General features: G+C 48.2%; 2 protein-coding genes across 4 annotated transcripts; both read right to left on the bottom strand.

The window, feature by feature from the left end:
- Window positions 1–68: 68 nt before the first annotated feature.
- Window positions 69–20,987, bottom strand: LOC122371604. 3 transcript variants are annotated; one of them, XM_043348025.1, is made up of 6 exons: window positions 20,852–20,987; window positions 20,268–20,410; window positions 17,793–17,936; window positions 2,809–2,952; window positions 1,663–1,806; window positions 69–1,048 (listed from the first exon to the last, which is right to left on the bottom strand). In XM_043348025.1, exons 1-6 carry the CDS (start codon window positions 20,871–20,873, stop codon window positions 905–907), a joined length of 741 nt encoding a protein of 246 aa, XP_043203960.1. In that variant the 5' UTR covers window positions 20,874–20,987; the 3' UTR covers window positions 69–904. The 3 variants fall into 3 exon arrangements, with proteins under 3 accessions (XP_043203960.1, XP_043203961.1, XP_043203962.1); XM_043348026.1 differs by lacking the exon at window positions 20,268–20,410 and having other exon boundaries at window positions 70–1,048; window positions 20,852–20,970; XM_043348027.1 differs by lacking the exons at window positions 69–1,048; window positions 1,663–1,806; window positions 2,809–2,952 and adding an exon at window positions 15,975–16,781.
- Window positions 12,619–15,793, bottom strand: LOC122371602. The gene is made up of 2 exons (XM_043348024.1): window positions 14,467–15,793; window positions 12,619–13,090 (listed from the first exon to the last, which is right to left on the bottom strand). The coding sequence occupies exon 1, from the start codon at window positions 15,739–15,741 to the stop codon at window positions 14,503–14,505; it is 1,239 nt and encodes a 412-aa protein (XP_043203959.1). The 5' UTR covers window positions 15,742–15,793; the 3' UTR covers window positions 12,619–13,090; window positions 14,467–14,502.
- Window positions 20,988–21,311: the final 324 nt, after the last annotated feature.

Below are 21,311 nucleotides of genomic sequence, written 5' to 3'. Positions count from 1 at the left end.
AGAGGTTCACTTATGACGTCATAGGTTAGTGACCTGACCTGACCTGAAAATGCGGTTGGTGTCACAAGAACCAGCTTAAATCAAAGGTTAGGTATGCAAAGTATCAGCTGTCTACCCCGGTGTGTTTTGAGCTATCGCGAAAAGCCCCATGAGGCGGCACCCGCCCAACACCTTCTCGGCCGGCGAGGGTTACTGTACTAGTTCATGTACATGTGTGCGCGGATCTAGTATTTCAGCTAAAATATATCACTAATTCATGTTCGACACATTTTAGTGTCGTTACAAAAATTAACTAATAACATTTTAAATTTATTAATTTATTCAATTTATTTGTCTTATATTATGGCATGACAATTTTTCCTAAAAATAGGTGCTATCTCCAAAATACAGTTTTTGAGATTTCGATGACCACACCATCGGATTCCTCGCAAAACTTTGAAAACACTAAAATTGGAGATGGGTATTTTCAAAAGTTATTTACCGTCTTTTCGGGCAATGTGTCGAGCAAGGTAACAGATCATTTGCGAAGGAGGCGTCGCTTATGAGTTTGAATCATGTTGTAGGTGCAAAATTTCAAATCCTTCCAAGATCGTCGGTGAAGACGGGACTCTTTTTTCAGAACCTCGACACACTGAGATCGTCGGACATTTTAAATCGCGTATGTTGTCCTTCATCCAGAAGGCAACGGCTTCCCTTTCTTCCGGTGTCCATCCGGTTCTCTTAACCGGCTTCTTCTGGGTCGGCCTGTAAATACGAGCTGGAGCTTCCGTGCTATCGCTGTCCTTCCGTTTCTTTCCCACGCGCTTTGTGCTCTCTGTCTCCATCTGTCCGGGGTAGCCTATAATAAGACCGATGCACCCGAATGTCGTGGCCCATAAAGCGAGCCACGACATCAAGTTCAGTGTCACTTAGCTGTCCTGGTCCATGATATCCTCATCGTCAGCAGGAGATCGGTCACGAGGAGCACGGCTCCGACGCTGGCGTGAGACACCGGCATCCTCAACTCGACCAGACGACGGAACGGCTCCTGAGCGACTGCTGTGCAGCTCTGAAAGAAGATCAAATGTTACGAGTTAAATGACGAACTATCTACACATTCTTTACTACACCTATCGTGCGCTGACAAATATTACTAAATGGCCGAAATTAATATCTATAAACGACAAACACGGGTTCATCCGCTCTTTCGCTAAATCATAATAGCGATATGTGGATAGAGATATGGAGACAGGGACATGGAGACAGGGACAAGGGGACAGGGACATGGGGACAGGGACATGGAGACAGGGACATATGGACAGGGACATGGAGACAGGGACATATGGACAGGGACATGGAGACAGGGACATGGGGACAGTGACATGGGGAGGGGGACATGGAGAGGGGGACATGGAGACAGGGACATGGGGACAAGGACATGAGGACAGGGACATGGGGAGGGGACATGGAGACAGGGACATGGGGACAGGGACATGGGGACAGGGACATGGGGACGGGGACATGGGACAAGAGTATGGGGAAAAGGATATAGGGCAGGGATATGGGTGCATTAATGTAGGGATAAGGATAAATGATCAGGGACATGGGAACGGGGATTTGGGGACAGGGATATGCAAGTTTTTTTTCATCTAAAGTTGAGTTGCAATTATTATCTTTGCTCACCAGAAGTGGCGTCCTGGTCCATGATATCCTCATCGTCAGCAGGAGATCGGTCACGAGGAGCACGGCTCCGACGCTGGCGTGAGACACCGGCATCCTCAACTCGACCAGACGACGGAACGGCTCCTGAGCGACTGCTGTGCAGCTCTGAAAGAAGATCAAATGTTACGAGTCAAATGACGAACTATCTACACATTCTTTACTACACATATCGTGCGCTGACAAATATTACTAAATTGCCTAAATTAATATCTATACACGACAAACACGGGTTCATCCGCTCTTTCGCTACATCAAAACAGCGATATGTGGATAAAGATATGGAGACAGGGACATGGGGAGAGGGACATGGGGAGAGGGACATGGAGAGGGGGACATGGAGACAGGGACATATGGACAGGGACATGGGGACAGGGACATGGGGACACAATGTCCCAAAATTTGTCTATTTGGGTGGGAAACGACATCCAAATGAAATTCATTTTCCACTCTCACCACCATTTTTAAGAACAATTTTCCACTCCCAAGTCCCAACCAAGAAAACATAGATTTTTTACCTATAGAAAGACAGTTGTGTGGATGCCCAGTTAACATCAAACATTCTACACCCTAGAATAAAATGCATGCTTTTTGTCATTTCTCACTCCTTTTTTATCTAATCGAATCAGCAGTTTTCCACTCTCTCCCCTCTTTTTGGTGGGTAATTTTCCCCTCTGACACCCAAGACAAAACTCAATTTTGGGACACTGTGGGGACAGGGACATGGAGACAGGGACATGGGGACCGGGACATGGGGAGGGGACATGGAGACAGGGACATGGGGACAGGGACATGGGGACAAGGACATGAGGACAGGGGCATGGGGAGGGGACATGGAGACAGGGACATGGGGACAGGGACGTGGAGAGAAAGGGACATCGGGACAGGGACATGGACATGGGGTCAGGGACATGGCGACAGGGACATGGGGACAGGGACATGGAGACAGGGACATGGGGACAAGAGTATGGGGGAAAGGATATGGGACAGGAATACATTAACGTAGGGACAAGAACAAATGATCGGGGACATGGGAACGGGGATTTGGGGACAGGGATATGCAATAGTTTTTTCATCTGGAGTTGAGTTGCAATTATTATCTTTGCTCACCAGAAGCGGCGTCCTGGTCCATGATGTCCTCATCGTCAGCAGGAGATCGGTCACGAGGAGCACGGCTCCGACGCTGGCGTGAGACACCGGTATCCTCAACTCGACCAGACGACGGAACGGCTCCTGAGCGACTGCTGTGCAGCTCTGAAAGAAGATCAAATGTTACGAGTCAAATGACGAACTATCTACACCTTTTTTACTACACACATCGTGCGCTATCGAATATTACTAAAAACTGATGCATACCGATTTCAAAAACCAACACAAAAACCCTGTCCTGTCGGAAACAAACGCCAAAGACTTCAGATCACTGAAGCAATGCAGGCTAATCAGAATCAAGTGTCCTCCTATCAACACACAGCTGCAGGAGCATGACGGAATCCTCACGCTATTTTTTTTTTCATAAAAATTTGATCCGAATGGTTGAATGGGCGGATTTGAAGAATCAGCAGTCAGCAGCAAAACTTTCTATATTTGGGATGTCTGTACCTACCTATTATCAATAGCGAAGAATCACGTCCGATGACATATTATCATATATACTTTTAAATAAATTTAGTCCGAATGGTTGAATGGGCGGATTTGAGGAATCAGATCCCTCATCAAGCATAGCTTCTTGTGCTGACCCTGACCCCACCACCCAATCGCGCAATTCCAGCTGTATGATAGAATTTTATTCGAGCGTTTAACGTGCCCTCACGACTGGACACGATTGCATTATATTGCATTACTCCGCTCACTGACGTTACCTGGCTTCTGTGCGGCCCCTGCCACAGACACGCACGCCATTAAACGTAAGAGCTAAATGTGGCCGCCTACACCGGGGTTTGAGCCAGGCTCTCACCACCGACTTAGCGTCGAACTCCGGCGCTCTTATCCACTCGGCCACGGAAGGGACAAGTGGATCCCTTTTGATTGTGATTTGCTATGAGATCCCCTTTGACTGTGTAGCTGTACTGAGATAGTATGTGAGAGGGTCCAGGTGTAGTCTGTACGATTTTATAGTGAGATTTCTGTAGCACGAATTTTATCTCTGAATTTATCAATGTCATCTGTTTTAGTGAAAGAATTGTATCATCATATAATAACTGTTAGAACACAACTCTATATACTTGCCTGAGATGGCATCTTCGTTGTTGCCTTCGTCACTAGAAAATCTTCCAAGTGGCTGGCCATCCCTTGAGCTTTGACGTGGCTCGCGTCTGGGAACAGGTTTTACCACTTGTACGAAGCTGGACATTCTCGAGCTGATTGAGGCGATGCTCCATCTCGAGCCATCTGAGGGGGAATACGATACTATCAATTTATCAAGTTTGATGAAATGCGCAAGCATGAGAACGAGTAAAACAACGAATAAATTAGGAAGGAGATAGGTTAATAGGGTTAAATAACAAATAGGTTTATATGGTTACCGGGAAAACTGTATCGGTAAACGCAATTCCGTGAAACAATAGGTACATCAATTTCATCAAAAGCTGCAAATATTGCATTATTATCTATCGGGACTGCCCCACCATAACATAAGAATGGAGTTGAGATAGTCAAGTACAGGGTGTCCCAAAATTAATGTCACACCCTCTCACAGTCTTGATTTTTCCTGCCACGGCGAAATTGGAATATAATTTCGCCGATACTAGCTCTCAAACCGCATTGGTTATCTCCTAATCACATGACCTTCGACTTTTGTGACCCTGACCGGTTAGGAGGTCAACAGAAGCTGTTCTTGGGGAAGTACCCGACGCGCGCGTACAAGGTGTCTTAAGATGGCAAAGCAGCAGGGCATGTCGACTCGCAGCCGGGACATAGGCATTGTTGCCGGCGGCATGACCCACGGCCGTCGCCGAAGCACTGGGCGAGAGTCGCTGCACGACTTGGCGCTGGTTGTCACAACACATTAGAGGCGGACAGACGCTGGAGAACAAACCGGGTCGCGGCAGAAACAGTTCCGTCAGCCGCTACGGTCGCTATATGTCACCAACCCCAAAAGTGACTTATCACTAAAGTTAGCTCAAAAAAGCAATGTCACAAGTCCAAAGATTATTTGTCGCTGAGCCCACAAGCTGTTTTTGTCCCTAAAATCCAAAACTATTTTCCACTAGGACCAAAAGCAAATTTTGACCCGAAACCCAAAACCGACTTGTTGATAAACCAAAAAGCGACATTTGCTTAAAGTCAAAAATATTTTTCGCTAAGCCGAAAAGCTGAAAAATCCAAAAGCCATTTTCCGCTATGCCTAAGAGCAAATCTGACTCTAGATCCAAAAGCGAGTTGTTGCTAAGCTCAACTTCGACATTTATCTAAATTTAAAAAAAATATTTGTTGCAAGTAAAAAAGCTGCTTCAGTCGCCAAAATCCAAAAGCGACTTTTTGCTATGCTCAAAAGCAAATTTTGACCCTAACCCCAAAATTGAGTTGTCGCTAACCCCAACGACATTTGCTCAAAGTTAAAAAATAATTTATCGCCAAGCCCAAAAGCTGCTTCAAAGTTCAAAATATAAAATCCAAAAGCGACTTTTCACTAGGCGTAAAAGCAAAGTTCAGTTTTGTCCCTGTCACTAAGCCCAAGTGGCTTGCTGATGGGTCAAGAACTGATTTTAAGCCCAAAACCTCGCGAGCCCAAAAAAGCGTGTTTTATATCAAACACCAAGTATTTTACCTATTCAAGCACTGGAGGGAGCTCCAATATCAAACAAACCAATACATCAAATCAAGTTTGATGAAGCATCCCAATCTCGATCGGACAGATCTACCAGGCCATCCTATTGCCTCATCCGATCCCATTCATCAGTATCAGATATATATGGTATTGGTAGAGCAGATGTCACTCAAAGGTTTTCCAACCAAGGAAAGGCGCTATGCCTAGAGATGCTTCTTTCTAACAAAACCATAAAAAAACTTAGCCTAACCTGACCTAGCCTTACCTACAACCTACAAACCTACAGCGCCTCTCCTTGGTTGGAAAACCTTTGTGACGTCTGCTCTACTAAACTAACAGGCTCTATACCTGGATACTACAAAAGACAATACGAGAGATTGCACCAGGATTTCACAAATTACAAATATGCAACAGCACTTTGGTTTATTTTTTTATTGCAGTCATTCTTACCTACAAGTTACGAGCCATTCTTGTTTCGTTTTACTATTGTATTATAATTTTCTTATAACATTCATAAACCACCTTTGTAAATAGGTACACCCAAAGAAATATTTTCCATGTTACATCTATGATTATTTGTAGATCATTCCAGCCGATAGGTAGGTATTTAGCCACTGCCGAGACCAAAGCGGCGCGGGCAGTTGCCCCAAGTAAAAACAAAAGAAAAGGTGAGGATAATGTGAATTTGAGTCTTAAAAGTCATAAATTAATGGTTTTATTGCAAGACATCATTCTGTACCCAGAATATTCAATACTCAAAACAATTATTTTGATTAATAGACAACTCACCGTCGAAATCGCAGTCGTCCCGCGCGAATGGCGGAATTGTAGTTGATAGAGCTGGGGCCGTATTCACGTCAACTTCGTAAGTCGATTTTCTTTCGTAAGTATAATTTGGTATTCACGTCGACACTTCTTAAGTTTTTATCGACGGAGTTCACGTGAATAAAAAGAATTACTTAAGAAGTAGGTCAAACTTAAGAAAATTCTTACGAAAATAATCGACGTGAATACGGCCCCAGGACACTAGAGCTGGCAAAATGTGGACCCGAGGACCCGGTCCAAAGAACCAGTCTGGACCCATATGGGTCCAGACCGGTTCCTGGAATTTTTCTTACGGGTCCAACCGGGTCCTACCATAAACTATACATCTTGCACACTGTAAAATATGAAGTGAATGAAGTGAACGTTTCTTTGCACACAGTAGCTCATGAGTATTCCCAGTGGGAAATAGGCTGTTTTACATGATGCAACTAATGATACGTATGTACAAGTAGTTTGTATAAATTGACTTGGGAAACGGGTCCAACTGGTTCCGATTCCAACTAAGACCGGGTCCGACTGGTTCCAGAAATGTCCAGCCGGGTCTGGTCCGAGTCTAGTTCCCAAAATTTTCATCTTTTGCCACCTCTACTGGACACCCAGTGCTTCTGGATGGGGCGTGTTGTCATTTCAAGGTGCCTATTTAACACCAATCCAAAAATGCTAGGCACCAATTTCGGCATTCGAAAGAACGTCCAAAATAAGGACGAAAACACTTCGGTCATTTTTTAGGTCAGGTCAAAGGTCAGGTCATCGGAGGTCACCAAAAGTAAAATGTTCTTTCAACGTTTTGGCAACTGCCAACGGCTAACTCGGGAACCGATAGAGCTGCAGCGCCGCAGGACAGCGCATTCGATAGCTCTTTTAACGCTCTTTCGCTAACATGTCCTCATATTTGACCTCAGGTCAACAGTTTAGCCTCCAGAGGGCAAAAATTTAAAAAATAGCCGTTTTTACCCAAAAAATGTTTTTCGGTAATAACTTTTGACTCAAAAGAGCCAAGTTATTTCTTTTGCCAGCATCGTATTCCTCTCGTCTAGACGCGTAGAATGAACTACAATTTGACCATGAAAGACCAACTTGAAAATGTGACCTCCGGTCAAGGTCATGACCTGACCGGAGAAGGCCATGTTGCATGTTAGTCGATCTGCATCGTCGAGCCCAATGCATCGTAAGTGTTTTCACACTCTAGCATGCCTCTATCAGAAGTTATTAGCGAAAAACTGTTAGATACTATTGGTGACATGAGATGACCTCGGGGACATAACGAGGGGTCATAGTTGCTATTTTCCGGTTCAGTGTGTCAATTTTACCTGTATCCAGGGCGGTGTTTTATGGGCGCTAATAGCGCGCTGCCAGCGCTTTTCGCGAGCTGACGTTATATGGTCACGTGACACTAAGGACGGTTCGTGTCATCCGTGAGCTCCTTCATAGCTGCGAATGGAACAGAGTTGCTGATACGTTTGCGTTCAACGCGATGGCAACTCTCTTCCAACCGCACCTATGAAGGAGATCACGTATTACACGAAAGGTCCTTAGTGTCACGTGGCCATATGACGTCAGCTCGCTAAAAGCGCTGGCAGCGCGCTACTAGCGCCCGTGAAACAACGTCCAGATGTTTGAGAGTGTCTAGAATGGCGTTCGTGCAAAACAGACGCTTTTCAATTTTCTCCCATTGACTTATAATGGAGAGGCCGCAAAATTCACCTGACCTTAGGTCACCGATATCAAAATTCAGTTGACAGTTCTGTCAACTGTCGTAACTGTAAGTCGCTTCTCTTTAATTACCTAACAAAACGTGTAGGGGAGCCGGGAGAGTGGGGTAAGACGCCCAGGTGGGGTAAGACGCCTTTTCGATATAACAGTCATGTATTGGGAAAATGCACTTCTGTTCTTAAATGCCTTTTTCGTCTATGGTGGAACGAGGTATGAGTATTGCGGCTCCCATTTCGGGCTCCCTGACACCGCCCTTGACTTTACTCCTCAATACAAGGCCTGGATCCGTCCCTGTCTGGTACAACTGTGGCGGATTTTGGCCAGAGCATAGGTACTCGTATTCCCAATGAGCTCAACTCAGGCGAGCTACGGTTTGGTCTGGCTAGCTCATAGACCCGGAACAGGGGGGGCAGCGGGGGCGCTTGCCCCCCCCCCCCCAACTTGAGAGCCGAGGGGGCGGCGCCCCCTCAACTTTGAGGCAGCGTGAAAGGATCTTTCCTCCCTTTTCCGGACTTCTTTCCTTCTTGTTTCCTTTATACATCTAAACATCAACACACGGCGTTTTCCTAGCCATCTGAATGGTTTTTGCTGCATACAGCAGTATCGATTTGACAACATCTGCTTTTGTCATCCCGCTTTGGTTTGGGCCTGGCCTTGGCCATAAGTTAGGCAGGCCAGATTTTACATATACTGGATCATTTTGAGTCAACTTTGAGAAATACATAACGTACAACGGTGATAAAATCGTTGCAACAGGTATAACACAGTTTACCCGCTCCGGGACGGTGTGAGGGAGGGGTGTGGGGCAATGAGTATACACCGACGTGGCGCCCTCGGAAGGCCGGTATGGGATCAAAGCTCAGCGACACTAAGGGCCTGTGTGCTGCCTTCGGTTATCGGCAGCACCCTCAGAATCACCGGCGTAGGGCCCTCAGAGCCGCCGGTAAGGGGCCTTTAGAGGCACTGGTGTGGGGCCGCCATGCAGGTGCCGGTGTGGGCGCTCAGAGGTGCTAGTGTGATTCTCTCAGAAGCGCCGGTGAGGGTCCTTACAGGCGTTGCTGTGGGCCCTCATAGACGCTGGTGTGGAGCCGTTAAACACGGGTGTGGGGTCTTTAGAGCTGCTGACGCGAACCCTCTACAAGCCGGCAGGGGGTTCTCACTTCTCAGTGACCGGCAAGGGGCCCTTAGGCCGGCAGAAGAAGTATTGTGGGGCCCTTAGAGACCAGCATGGTACTGTCAGACGCCGGTGGGGCCGTCAGGGCTCAGAGTCACCGGTGTGGGGCCACCAGTGGGTGGTGGAGGATGCGCAGGGTTGACTGTTGGGTCCTCAGAGCCGCCGATATAGGGCTTTAATAGGCACTGGTGTAGACTGTAAGCATAGACACTCCGAGTTGGGGCCTGGGGGTGTGAAACGCTCAGAGACACCGGTGTGGGCCCTCATAAGCGCCGATGAGGGCCCCACAGTTGCCGTTATGGGGCCCTCAGAAAAATAAGTGTGTGACCATCACATGCGGGAAATGCCCCTAGAACTGGCCCCTCATAGGCCGGTAAGAACTCTCAGAGGCCAGAAACGGGCCTCTGGAGACAACTGAGTGGCCCTTAAAATCTACAAGAGGCCCTCAGAAGCCGGCGTGGGGCCCTTATGGAGATCTTAGTGTGGTTATTTAGGGCCCATGAGGTGCTCTAACGAGCCCTATGGGCCCTTCCGAGTTGAAACATGGCTTTCGTTAACCCTCAGCGGCCAAATGGCGCCGCAGGGCCTCTCGGACCCGAGGGTCCCTTTGAACCCGATGGGGGGTACCTACGTGTCCCCTTAGACCCCTAGCTACGCCACTGCTTCATATGCATCATGTCAGGATTTTAGGCTCGCCCCCCCCCCCCCCCCAACTTGAAATCGTTCCCGGGCCCCTGGGCTAGCTGCTGGCTGTACTCCGAACTGGTCCGGCGCGCTATGGCTATTAGGGTGGTCATTTTTTGCAAACTACATGGAATCATTGCTCCAAGCCTCGATTCTGATGTAATTTTTTTCATGGTAATTCCGAATCCGTCGAGAATAATGAAAAATTCTTTTAAAAATTGGCCCCTGAGCGTCCTGGAAGTTTTTGGATGAAGTGAAAATATGAACGTTTCACTGCCTAATCGAAATATGCGTCGTACCTATTTGGGCTAAAAGTTTAAAAGTGAGATATGATCTGTAGGCATTACAATGCCGCTAAAACCAGCAATATAACTGAATTGATTTGGCAACAGCATTCAATAATATCCGCACCCCTTGGGTCAATCTGCCTCTGGACGGCGAGCATCGAACTAATAGTGATATGAGGCCTGCCTGTAGGTGGCAGCACTGCTTTCCAAACTCCGATTCCTTGTAGGTCCTTGTGATATCATTAACACGTTTTATCATCACGTCCTCCTTGCCAAACGATACAATAACCAATAATCTGTTGGTCTGAAAGAAATTTTAAGCATCAGTGTGTCATTTTCCCTACCTAAACAATGTCTAAGATAGTTTTTTGTTCTGACCAAAAGCAAACAATCTGGATGGAACCGCAACGCCCAGCAATGTACGCAACGATTACACAAGGAATCGTTTATGACAGGCTTGTTTCCTTTAGTGTCATTCCCGCACAGAGGACCTGTAAATGTAGCAAGACAGAGGGCCCACTGGAGGGTGTCTGTCTCACTCTGCCGAACAGCGGCAGGGAGCAGAGGAGCAGCGCTGCCGGTTTTTCATCCGTTCCATACAGTGTTCCGTTGTTGCCTAGCGCTTGGCCGATGTGCTAATTACCAATTGCCGGTGAGGCTAGCCGAATATCAGGTGCATCCCCTGTATGACACTTAACGAAACAAGCCTGTCATAAACGATTCCTTGTGTAGTCGTTGCTTACATGGCTGGGCTATTGCCGGTCCATCCAGATTGTTTGCTTTTGGTCAGAAAAAAAACCTTATCTTAGACATTGTTTAGGTAAGGAAAATGACACACTGATGCTTAAAATTTCTTTCAGACCAACAGATTATTGGTTATTGTATCGTTTGGCAAGGAGGACGTGATGATGAAACGGGTTAATGATATCACAAGGACCTACAAAGAATCGGAGTTTGCGAGCAGTGCTGCCGCCTACAGGCAGGCCTCATATCACTATTAGTTCGATGCTCGCCACCAGAGGCAGATCGACCCACGGGGTGCGGATCTTATTGAGTGCTGTTGCCAAATCAACTGAGTTATACTGCTGGTTTTTGCGGCATTGTAACGCCAACAGATCATATTTCACGCAGTAGCGGCGGAACACCTTCAATCAAGGGGGGCACTGCCGACTTTTGGTCCCATTCTTTCCATGCAACGCCCATAGGGCTAATGTTAAAATACAAAATCAAAGGGGGGCACGGTGCCCCGGTGCCCTCCCCGTTCCGCCGCCTATGATTTCACGTTCATATAAACTTTTAGCACAAATACGACGCTATTTCGATTAGGCAGTGAAAGGTCGATATTTTCACTTCATCCAAAAACTTCAAGGACGTTCAGAGGTCAATTTTTACGATTTTTTTCACTTTTATCGACGGATTCGGAATCAGCATGAAAAATGCATCAGAATCGAGGCTTGGAGCAATATGCAAAAAAAAGCCACCCTAATGGCTATGGTGCGGCATCATCCCGGCGTGCTACGGCGAGGCCTGGCAGTGTCTCGTAGCTGCTCTGGCTTACTGTCGCTCAAGTACAGTTGAGATACGGCACGACTGATACGGCTGAAGTCCGGTTCATCATCATCACTCCGTGTATTACTCAATGCAAAAACGATCATGAAAAAGCACCTGAGAATTGGCACAAAAGCACGGTTGTGGTGCGGGCGAGCTCCGGGATCGTGTGTCAGCTCAGCTCCAGTAGAGCCCCAGACCCTGCCCGTACTTCGGCCGGAGCATGAGTGCCGGAGCTAGCCAGAGTAAAACCAGATACGGCCCAGGCCCCAGACCGATTTTGCTGGCTGGAAAACAGCTTAATGCAACATGCGTTGAAGCTGTATTGTCTTAGTGTGCGCAAAATGACCTATAGTAGTCGGCGCGCCCGTAGGCCTCAATCAACAAGAAGCTGCATTGTCATCGCTCATCACCCGATAAAAGGCAAGCAATGTAAATCAGTGGTAGAGACGGCGCAGTTTCGTGGCGTGTAAAATGGATGTCGATTTTACTAGTTCGACCGAACTTCAAGTATATTACTAGTGGCAGTTACGTATACTATAATGATGGTTAAAACAATCAATTTAAAAGAGAGAAGACTGAGGTTAGAGAGCTTCCACTGGTTTCTAGCACCCTTCGGTGGGAGGGGAAGAGAGCAAAGGTCTTAAACGCACACAACCGGCTAGAACGTGCGCACGTAACTGACTAAAACGTTACAGCATCGTCAAACCATTATTCATCCTTGGTGTTCTTGCCCTTACAGACTGCACTTGCGAAGAAGTCGTGTGTAATGGGAAGGGGTCCTACGATGGATTAAGATTACGAATTTCTCGAGAAAAATGCGAGGGAGTTACCACCGTGACCACCACCGCCACAACCACCAACACCACTGGATTAGGTTTCCGCGCGCATTGGGCAGGATTGATCCTCGCATAAGAGAAATGTGCAGAAGAACACATGTATTACACAGTTTGTTCCTTGAGTGAGCAACACATGTACTTTTAACAAGCGTACGCTCACATATAAGGCACGGTGCAACACAAGAAAAGGACTACTCACGGATCGCCGGATCCGTGAGGACTACTCACGGACGACTCATGGATCGACCCGAGAAGCAGGTGACCGGAATGTCACAGATAATGAACGCTGAATGTCACAGATAAATGTCACAGAACCAGACACTCACAGATAATGCGAGGTACAACACGGTACAGCACGGGTACCAGCACAACTACAATCACCACTGGTTGGGGGTCTCCGTGCGCAGCATAACCTTCGCTCGTTAGCATTGAACGAACATAGAAACGTACAAACAAACGTGAGCAAATGTACGCTCACATATAATACACGATGATCCCGCACCACACAGGTTACCCTGAGAACCGGGCTGATAGCTGCTCTACCAGAAGCTCACGGCTAGTACGGGATACAACACGGGTGTTGTGGGTCCTAGCTCGACACATTGCCCCAAAAGACGATAAATAACATTTGAAAATACCCATCTCCGATTTAAGTGTTTTCTGGACCAAAATTTTGCGAGGAATCCGATGGGGTGGTCATCGAAATCACCTTCCCCGGCCGAGAAGGAGTTGGGCGGGTGTCGCCTCATAGGGTTTTTCGCGATAACTCAAAACACGCCGGGGGTAGACAGCTGAAGCTTGGCATACCTAACCTTTGGTTTAAGCTGAATCTTGTGACACCAACCGCATTTTCAGGTCAGGTCAGGTCACTAACCTATGACGTCATAATTGAACTTCTGCACGGTTCTCAGATGTTGCAACTTTGCCACGCCCTCAGTGCCAGAGGAACTTTCACAGGGAGATGAAACTTACAGGACGTAGTATCCTCCATAGGTCTCACAACTTGTATATCTCGGATTTTACCCATATGTCACATGAGGTCAGGTCGGTCACGTGACCTCACCATTTATAAGGCAATGGGGAAATATGAAAAACGTTATTTTGGCGCCGGAAATGATCTAGAACTATCCCAAGCACATGGATCGTGGTTTCATGATCGGACCTTGCAAGGAGTGCATGAAACCGTGCATGAAACCACAATTCCATGTGCTTGGGATAGTTTTAGATCATTTCCGGCGCCAAAATAACAGTTTTTATATTTCCCCCATTGACTTACAATGGTGAGGTCACATGACCGACCTGACGCCATGTAACCTTTGGTAAAAATCAGAGATATGCAAGTTGTGAGACCTATGGAGGATATTACGTCCTGTAAGTTTCATCTTCCTATGAAAGTTCCTCTGGCACTGAGGGCGTTGTGAAGTTGCAACATCTGAGGACCGTGCAGAGGTTCACTTATGACGTCATAGGTTAGTGACCTGACCTGACCTGAAAATGCGGTTGGTGTCACAAGAACCAGCTTAAATCAAAGGTTAGGTATGCAAAGTATCAGCTGTCTACCCCGGTGTGTTTTGAGCTATCGCGAAAAGCCCCATGAGGTGGCACCCGCCCAACACCTTCTCGGCCGGCGAGGGTTACTGTACTAGTTCATGTACATGTGTGCGCGGATCTAGTATTTCAGCTAAAATATATCACTAATTCATGTTCGACACATTTTAGTGTCGTTACAAAAATTAACTAATAACATTTTATATTTATTAATTTATTCAATTTATTTGTCTTATATTATGGCATGACAATTTTTCCTAAAAATAGGTGCTATCTCCAAAATACAGTTTTTGAGATTTCGATGACCACACCATCGGATTCCTCGCAAAACTTTGGTCCAGAAAACACTAAAATTGGAGATGGGTATTTTCAAAAGTTATTTACCGTCTTTTCGGGCAATGTGTCGAGCAAGGTAACAGATCATTTGCGAAGGAGGCGTCGCTTGTGAGTTTGAATCATGTTGTATGTGCAAAATTTTAAATCTTTCCATGATCGTCGGTGAAGCCGGGACTCTTTTTTCAGAACCTCAACACACTGGGACATCGTCGGGCATTTTAAATCACGTATGTTGTCTTTCATCCAGAAGGCAACGGCTTCCCTTTCTTCTGGTGTCCATCCGGTTCTCTTAACCGGCTTCTTCTGGTTCGGCCTGTAAATACGAGCTGGAGCTTCCGTGCTCTCGCTGTCCTTCCGTTTCTTTCCCACGCGCTTTGTGCTCTCTGTCTCCTGTCCGTTTGTGTCTCCTGTCCGCTTTGTGTCTCCTCTTTGTGTCTCCTGTCCGCTTTGTGTCTCTGTCTCTTGTCCTTCAACATCTTCCGCTTCTTCACCAAGAGCAGCGTCTTCATCAGATCCCCGATCCCCGCAGCTCATGTTCACTGGGTCAAGATCGTTCAGTTTCTGTCCGGCGAATTCTCCCATGCCTGTTTCCATTGCGATGAGGATTTTGCTCACTTTAGCCGCATATACTGTCCGCTCGGGTAGCCTATAATAAGACCGATGCACCCGAATGTCGTGGCCCATAAAGCGAGCCACGACATCAAGTTCAGTGTCACTTAGCTGTAACAGTTGCAGCATAGTTGCAGCGTGCTTACGGTACGATGTCGCAGAGATGTTCGTCGCACCAGCCTTCTTCGCGAACAGCCGCACACAATCGCTCCCACGCAGCGGGGCAGCATCTCCTTCCACACCACTTGTAAACAGATAGGGGTTGTCACTTGATATACCTGCACGAGATCTGCTGGCGACAAGCAGTTCCATGGTCTCGACCATCTTTGCAGTCAGGAGCATGGGTACGCCGATTCCACGCTTGCCCCTGACGGTGACATGCGTCAGCTCCCGGCAAAGTTCCTGCTCAAGCTTGGACAAGTGCTCGGTTATTTCTTCGTTCACTGAACGACTACGCTTCGCGAACGTTGCTGTGGTCAATCTCGCGGTTTCCCCCGGTCTCCGTCTGTTAAACAGCATCACAGTGGCCAACGTCGCTCGGGCGAGGTTCACGTAGCTCTGAATGGTTGGCGCTTCCTGCAACTGCGCACTTGCCTTTTTGAGCTCGTCTTCCAAGACACCAGACACTCTTTGGACATCCTCCTGAACGGGGAGATTTGAGGGAGCGTTCCATTTCCTTTCTGCCAGCGTGCCCAGAGCGCGGGATGACACCATGATTTTCCACTCCCGGCGGTACAGCTCCAAGAATCGGTCGGCAGCCGTTACACCATCCTCTCCTCGTTCATGATTGACTCAGACTTCAGAATGCCAGCACACTCGGAAAGAGAAAATCCTATCTTTAATGCCACTGATGGCGTCTGAACTTCTCCATCTCGGAAACCAGCTACACATCGTGTTGCCTCTACAATGTCCTTGAATTTACCGGGCTGTAAATACTCCCGGAGTCGCGTTCGGGTCGCCAACTGCTCGCCTCAGCTCGAGCACGAGACGTCCAAGCTCCCGCAGCTTGTTGCGGATGTGTGCGTGTTGGTGCGGCAGATGGCCCATACTGACGTAGAGCCGTTCTCCCAGTTTGAGAATCATTTCATCAGTTTTCACGATATCACCAACTTCATCGTCCCTCATTTTGTCGAGTACCAGCCTCAACGCGGCTCCCCCGCCCTGCGTGGGTGGGAACAGACCCCTACTCTGGGCCTGCACTCTTGTGTAAGGCTCGGTACTGTCTTGGTTGTAACATCTGTGGCGGTACAAGTTTTTGCGGCTAAATAGACCCAAACATTTGCCGCATGGCAGCATGTCTTTGTCACTGACTGTCGTTCCTTTTTCAGGCCTCCTCGCCGGTATCAACGTGCCACGACCTCGTCGAATGACATCAGAGTTGTAGGCAAAATTGCCCTTGTGTGCCAGCTTCTCAAAGTACGCACGTCTCTCTTTCCCTGGCAGAAGCAAGCGCCCGTGTTTCACCTCTCGTTCGTGTTTGTGCCGTCGCAAGAGGTGCCGGGTAAACTTTGTCTGACGTTTGAAACAGAAAGGACAAGCATTTTGTTTCCGCGTCGTTTTCCAATGTTCCACAGATACATGGTCAGCCTCAGACGAGGCATGAGCAGCAGGGATGGATGAGGTGGTTTGACTCCCATCGGCATCAGACGCTGCGCTTTCGAAGGGGTCTTCGTTGGAAACCTCCAAGTCCCCACTGCTGTCGTCGTCCGTCGCGCCGTCTGGGTGGAATGTAGGGTCTGCCACACTGTCATCATCTGAAAAAAAAAATGTTTTTAGATGGTAGAATACGCATTAACCGAAGATCACTTCATACCCAATTGCATGTCTCACTAAACCGTGAACATGGTTTAGTGAGCATGGTTTAGTGGGATATGGGGACTTGGGCATGAGAACTTGGACATGGGGACATCAACATAGGGAAATGGACATACAGTGATATGGGGCCAGGGACATGCGAACAAGGACATGGGGACAGGGACAAGGGGACAGGGACATGGAGACAGGGACATGGGACAGGGACATGGGGACAGGGACATGGGGACAGGGACATGAGGACAAGGACATGGAGACAGGGACATGGGGAGGGGACATGGAGACAGGGACATGGGACAAGAGTATGGGAAAAGGATATAGGGCAAGGATATGGGTGCATTAAAGGAACTATCCCACCTTCTAAAATGTTGATAAAACCAGTGAAATTGTGCCCGACTTTATAGATTGGATGACCAGGAACACGGTTCTGGCATTTATTTTCATTAAACATCTTAGGCTTCCCATATTTCAAACACAAACTTTCAAATATGTGACGTCACAGCCCAAAATTACCTCCTTCCCCAGGCCACATTACTGTCATAAAGCTGATTCTTTTTACACTGTAGGCACAACAACAAAGTTCAGACCAAGTTTTAAGCGATTTTTCAACGAACAAACCCATTTAAATCAGAATGACTAAACGAGGTGACGTCACACTAACGGTCGCTCCATGTTGAAGATAGGGCCTTGTACAAGACCCATTTTCAAATGAAGGGAACGAATTTCTTCAACACCAAGAGGCCGCGGGGGTTGCAACCTAGATAGATAGTGGTTTCTGAACCTCGCCGCAAACTTGGCTATCTCAACTCAAACCCCATGTTAAAGGTGGGATAGTCCCTTTAACGTAGAGACAAGGACAAATGATCAGGGACATGGGAACGGGGATTTGGGGACAGGGATATGCAAGTTTTTTTTTCATCTAAAGTTGAGTTGCAATTATTATCTTTGCTCACCAGAAGCGGCGTCCTGGTCCATGATATCCTCATCGTCAGCAGGAGGTCGGTCACGAGGAGCACGGCTCCGACGCTGGCGTGAGACACCGGTATCCTCAACTCGACCAGACGACGGAACGGCTCCTGAGCGACTGCTGTGCAGCTCTGAAAGAAGATCAAATGTTACGAGTCAAATGACGAACTATCTACACATTCTTTACTACACTTATCGTGCGCTGACAAATATTACTAAATGGCCGAAATTAATCTATACACGACACACGGGTTCATCCGCTCTTTCGCTAAATCAAAATAGCGATATGTGGATAGAGATATGGAGACAGGGACATGGGGACAGAAACATGGGGACAGGGACATGGGGACAGGGACATGGGGACAGGGACAAGGGGACAGGGACATAGAGCCAGGGACATGGAGACAGGGACATATGGACAGGACATATGGACAGGGACATGGAGACAGGGACATGGGGACAGGGACATGGGGAGGGGGACATGGAGAGGAGACATGGGGACAGGGACATGGACATGGGGTCAGGGACATGGAGACAGGAGATGGGGACAGGGACATGGAGACAGGGACATATGGACAGGGACATGGAGACAGGGACGTGGAGAGAAAGGGACATCGGGACAGGGACATGGACATGGGGACAGGGACATGGCGACAGGGACATGGGGACAGGGACATGGAGACAGGGACATGCGGACAAGAGTATGGGGGAAAGGATATGGGACAGGGATACATTAACGTAGGGACAAGAACAAATGATCGGGGACATGGGAACGGGGATTTGGGGACAGGGATATGCAATAGTTTTTTCATCTGGTTTTAAGTTGCAATTATTATCTTTGCTCACCAGAAGCGGGTCCTGGTCCATGATATCCTCATCGTCAGCAGGAGGTCGTCACGAGGAGCACGGCTCCGACGCTGGCGTGAGACACCGGCATCCTCAACTCGACCAGACGGCGGAACGGCTCCTGAGCGACTGCTGTGTAGCTCTGAAAGAAGATCAAATGTTACGAGTCAAATGACGAACTATCTACACATTCTTTACTACACATATCGTGCGCTGACAAATATTACTAAATGGCCGAAATTAATATCTATACACGGCAAACACGGGTTCATCCGCTCTTTCGCTAAATCAAAATAGCGATATGTGGATAGAGATATGGAGACAGGGACATGGGGACAGGGACATGGGGACAGGGACATGGGGACAGGGACATGGGGACAGGGACATGGGGACAGGGACATGGGGACAGGGACATGGGGACAGGTGAGACAGGTGGAGACAGGGACATGGGAGGGGACATGGAGACAGGGACATGGGACAGGGACTGGGGAGGGACATGGACAGGGACATGGGACAGGGACATGGGGAGGGGACATGGAGACAGGGACATGGACAGGGACATGGGGACAGGGACATGGGGACAGGGACATGGGGACAGGGACATGGAGACAGGGACATGGGACAGACATGAGGGACATGGAGACAGGACATGGGACAGGGACATGGGGAGGGGGACATGGGGAGGGGACATGGACAGGCATGGGGACATGGACATGAGGGGACATGGACAGGGACATGGGGACAGGGACATGGGGACAGGGACATGGGACAGAGACATGGGGACAGGACATGGGGACGGGGACATGGGACAAATATGGGAAAAGGATATAGGGCAGGGATATGGTGCATTATGTAGGGATAAGGATAAATGATCAGGGACATGAGAACGGGGATTAGGGGACAGGGATATGCAATAGTTTTTCATCTGGAGTTGAGTTGCAATTATTATCTTTGCTCACCAGAAGCGCGTCCTGGTCCATGATATCCTCATCGTCAGCAGGAGATCGGTCACGAGGAGCACGGCTCCGACGCTGGCGTGAGACACCGGCATCCTTAACTCGACCAGACGACGGAACGGCTCCTGAGCGACTGCTGCAGCTCTGAAAGAAGATCAATGTTACGATCAAATGACGAACTATCTACACATTCTTTACTACACCTATCGTGCGCTGACAATATTACTAAATGGCCGAATTAATATCTATACACGACAAACACGGGTTCATCCGCTCTTTCGCTAAATCAAAATAGCGATATGTGGATAGAGATATGGAGACAGGGACATGGGACAGGGACATGGGGAGAGGGACATGGGGAGGGGGACATGGAGGGGGACATGGAGACAGGGACATATGGACAGGGACATGGGACAGGGACATGGGGACAGGGACAAGGGGACAGGGACATGAGACAGGACATGGGGCAGGGACATGGGGACAGGGACATGGGGACAGGGACATGGGACAAGAGTATGGGGAAAAGGATATAGGGCAGGGATATGGGTGCATTAATGTAGGGATAAGGATAAATGATCAGGGACATGAGAACGGGGATTTGGGACAGGATATGCAAAATTTTTTATCTGTGATTGAGTTGCAATTATCAACTTTGCTCACCAGAAGCGGCGTCCTGGTCCATGATATCCTCATCGTCAGCAGAGATCGGTCACGAGGAGCACGGCTCCGACGCCGGCGTGAGACACCGGCATCCTCAACTCGACCAGACGACGGAGCGGCTCCTGAGCGACTGCTGTGCAGCTCTGAAAGAAGATCAAATGTTACGAGTCAAACGACGAACTATCTACACATTCTTTACTACACCTATCGTGCGCTGACAAATATTACTAAATGGCCGAAATTAATATCTATACACGACAAACACGGGTTCATCCGCTCTTTCGCTACATCAAAACAGCGATATGTGGATAAAGAATGGAGACAGGGACATGGAGACAGGGACATGGGGACAGGGACATGGAGACAGGGACAAGGGGACGGGACATAGAGCCAGGGACATGGAGACAGGACATGGGGACGGGACATGGGACAAGAGTATGGGAAAAGGATAATTATAGGGCAGGGGATATGGTGCATTAACATAAGGACAAGGACAAATGATCAGGGACATGGAACGGGGATTTGAGGACAGGGATATGCAATAGTTTTTCATCTGTAATTGAGTTGCAATTATCTTTGCTCACCAGAAGCGGCGTCCTGGTCCATGATATCCTCATCGTCAGCAGGAGATCGGTCACGAGGAGCACGGCTCCGACGCTGGCGTGAGACACCGGCATCCTTAACTCGACCAGACGACGGAACGGCTCCGAGCGACTGCTGTGCAGCTCTGAAAGAATCAAATGTTACGAGTCAAATGACGAACTATCTACACATTCTTTACTACACCTATCGTGCGCTGACAAATATTACTAAATGGCCGAAATTAATATCTATACACGACAAACGGTTCATCCGCTCTTTCGCTACATCAAAATAGCGATATGAGGATAGAGAGATGGAGACAGGGACATGGAGACAGGGACATGGGGACAGGGACATGGGACAGGGACATGGGACAGGGACAGGGGAGGGGGACATGGAACAGGGACATGGGGAGGGGACATGGAGAGGGAGACATGGGGACAGGGACATGGGACAGGGACA

Source organism: Amphibalanus amphitrite, unplaced genomic scaffold, assembly GCF_019059575.1.
Source record: "Amphibalanus amphitrite isolate SeventyFive unplaced genomic scaffold, NRLGWU_Aamphi_draft 001261F_arrow, whole genome shotgun sequence".
NCBI lineage: Eukaryota > Metazoa > Arthropoda > Thecostraca > Balanomorpha > Balanidae > Amphibalanus > Amphibalanus amphitrite.
The sequence above is the reverse complement of the archived record's forward strand: the minus strand, read 5'-3'. Positions and strand labels throughout refer to the sequence as shown.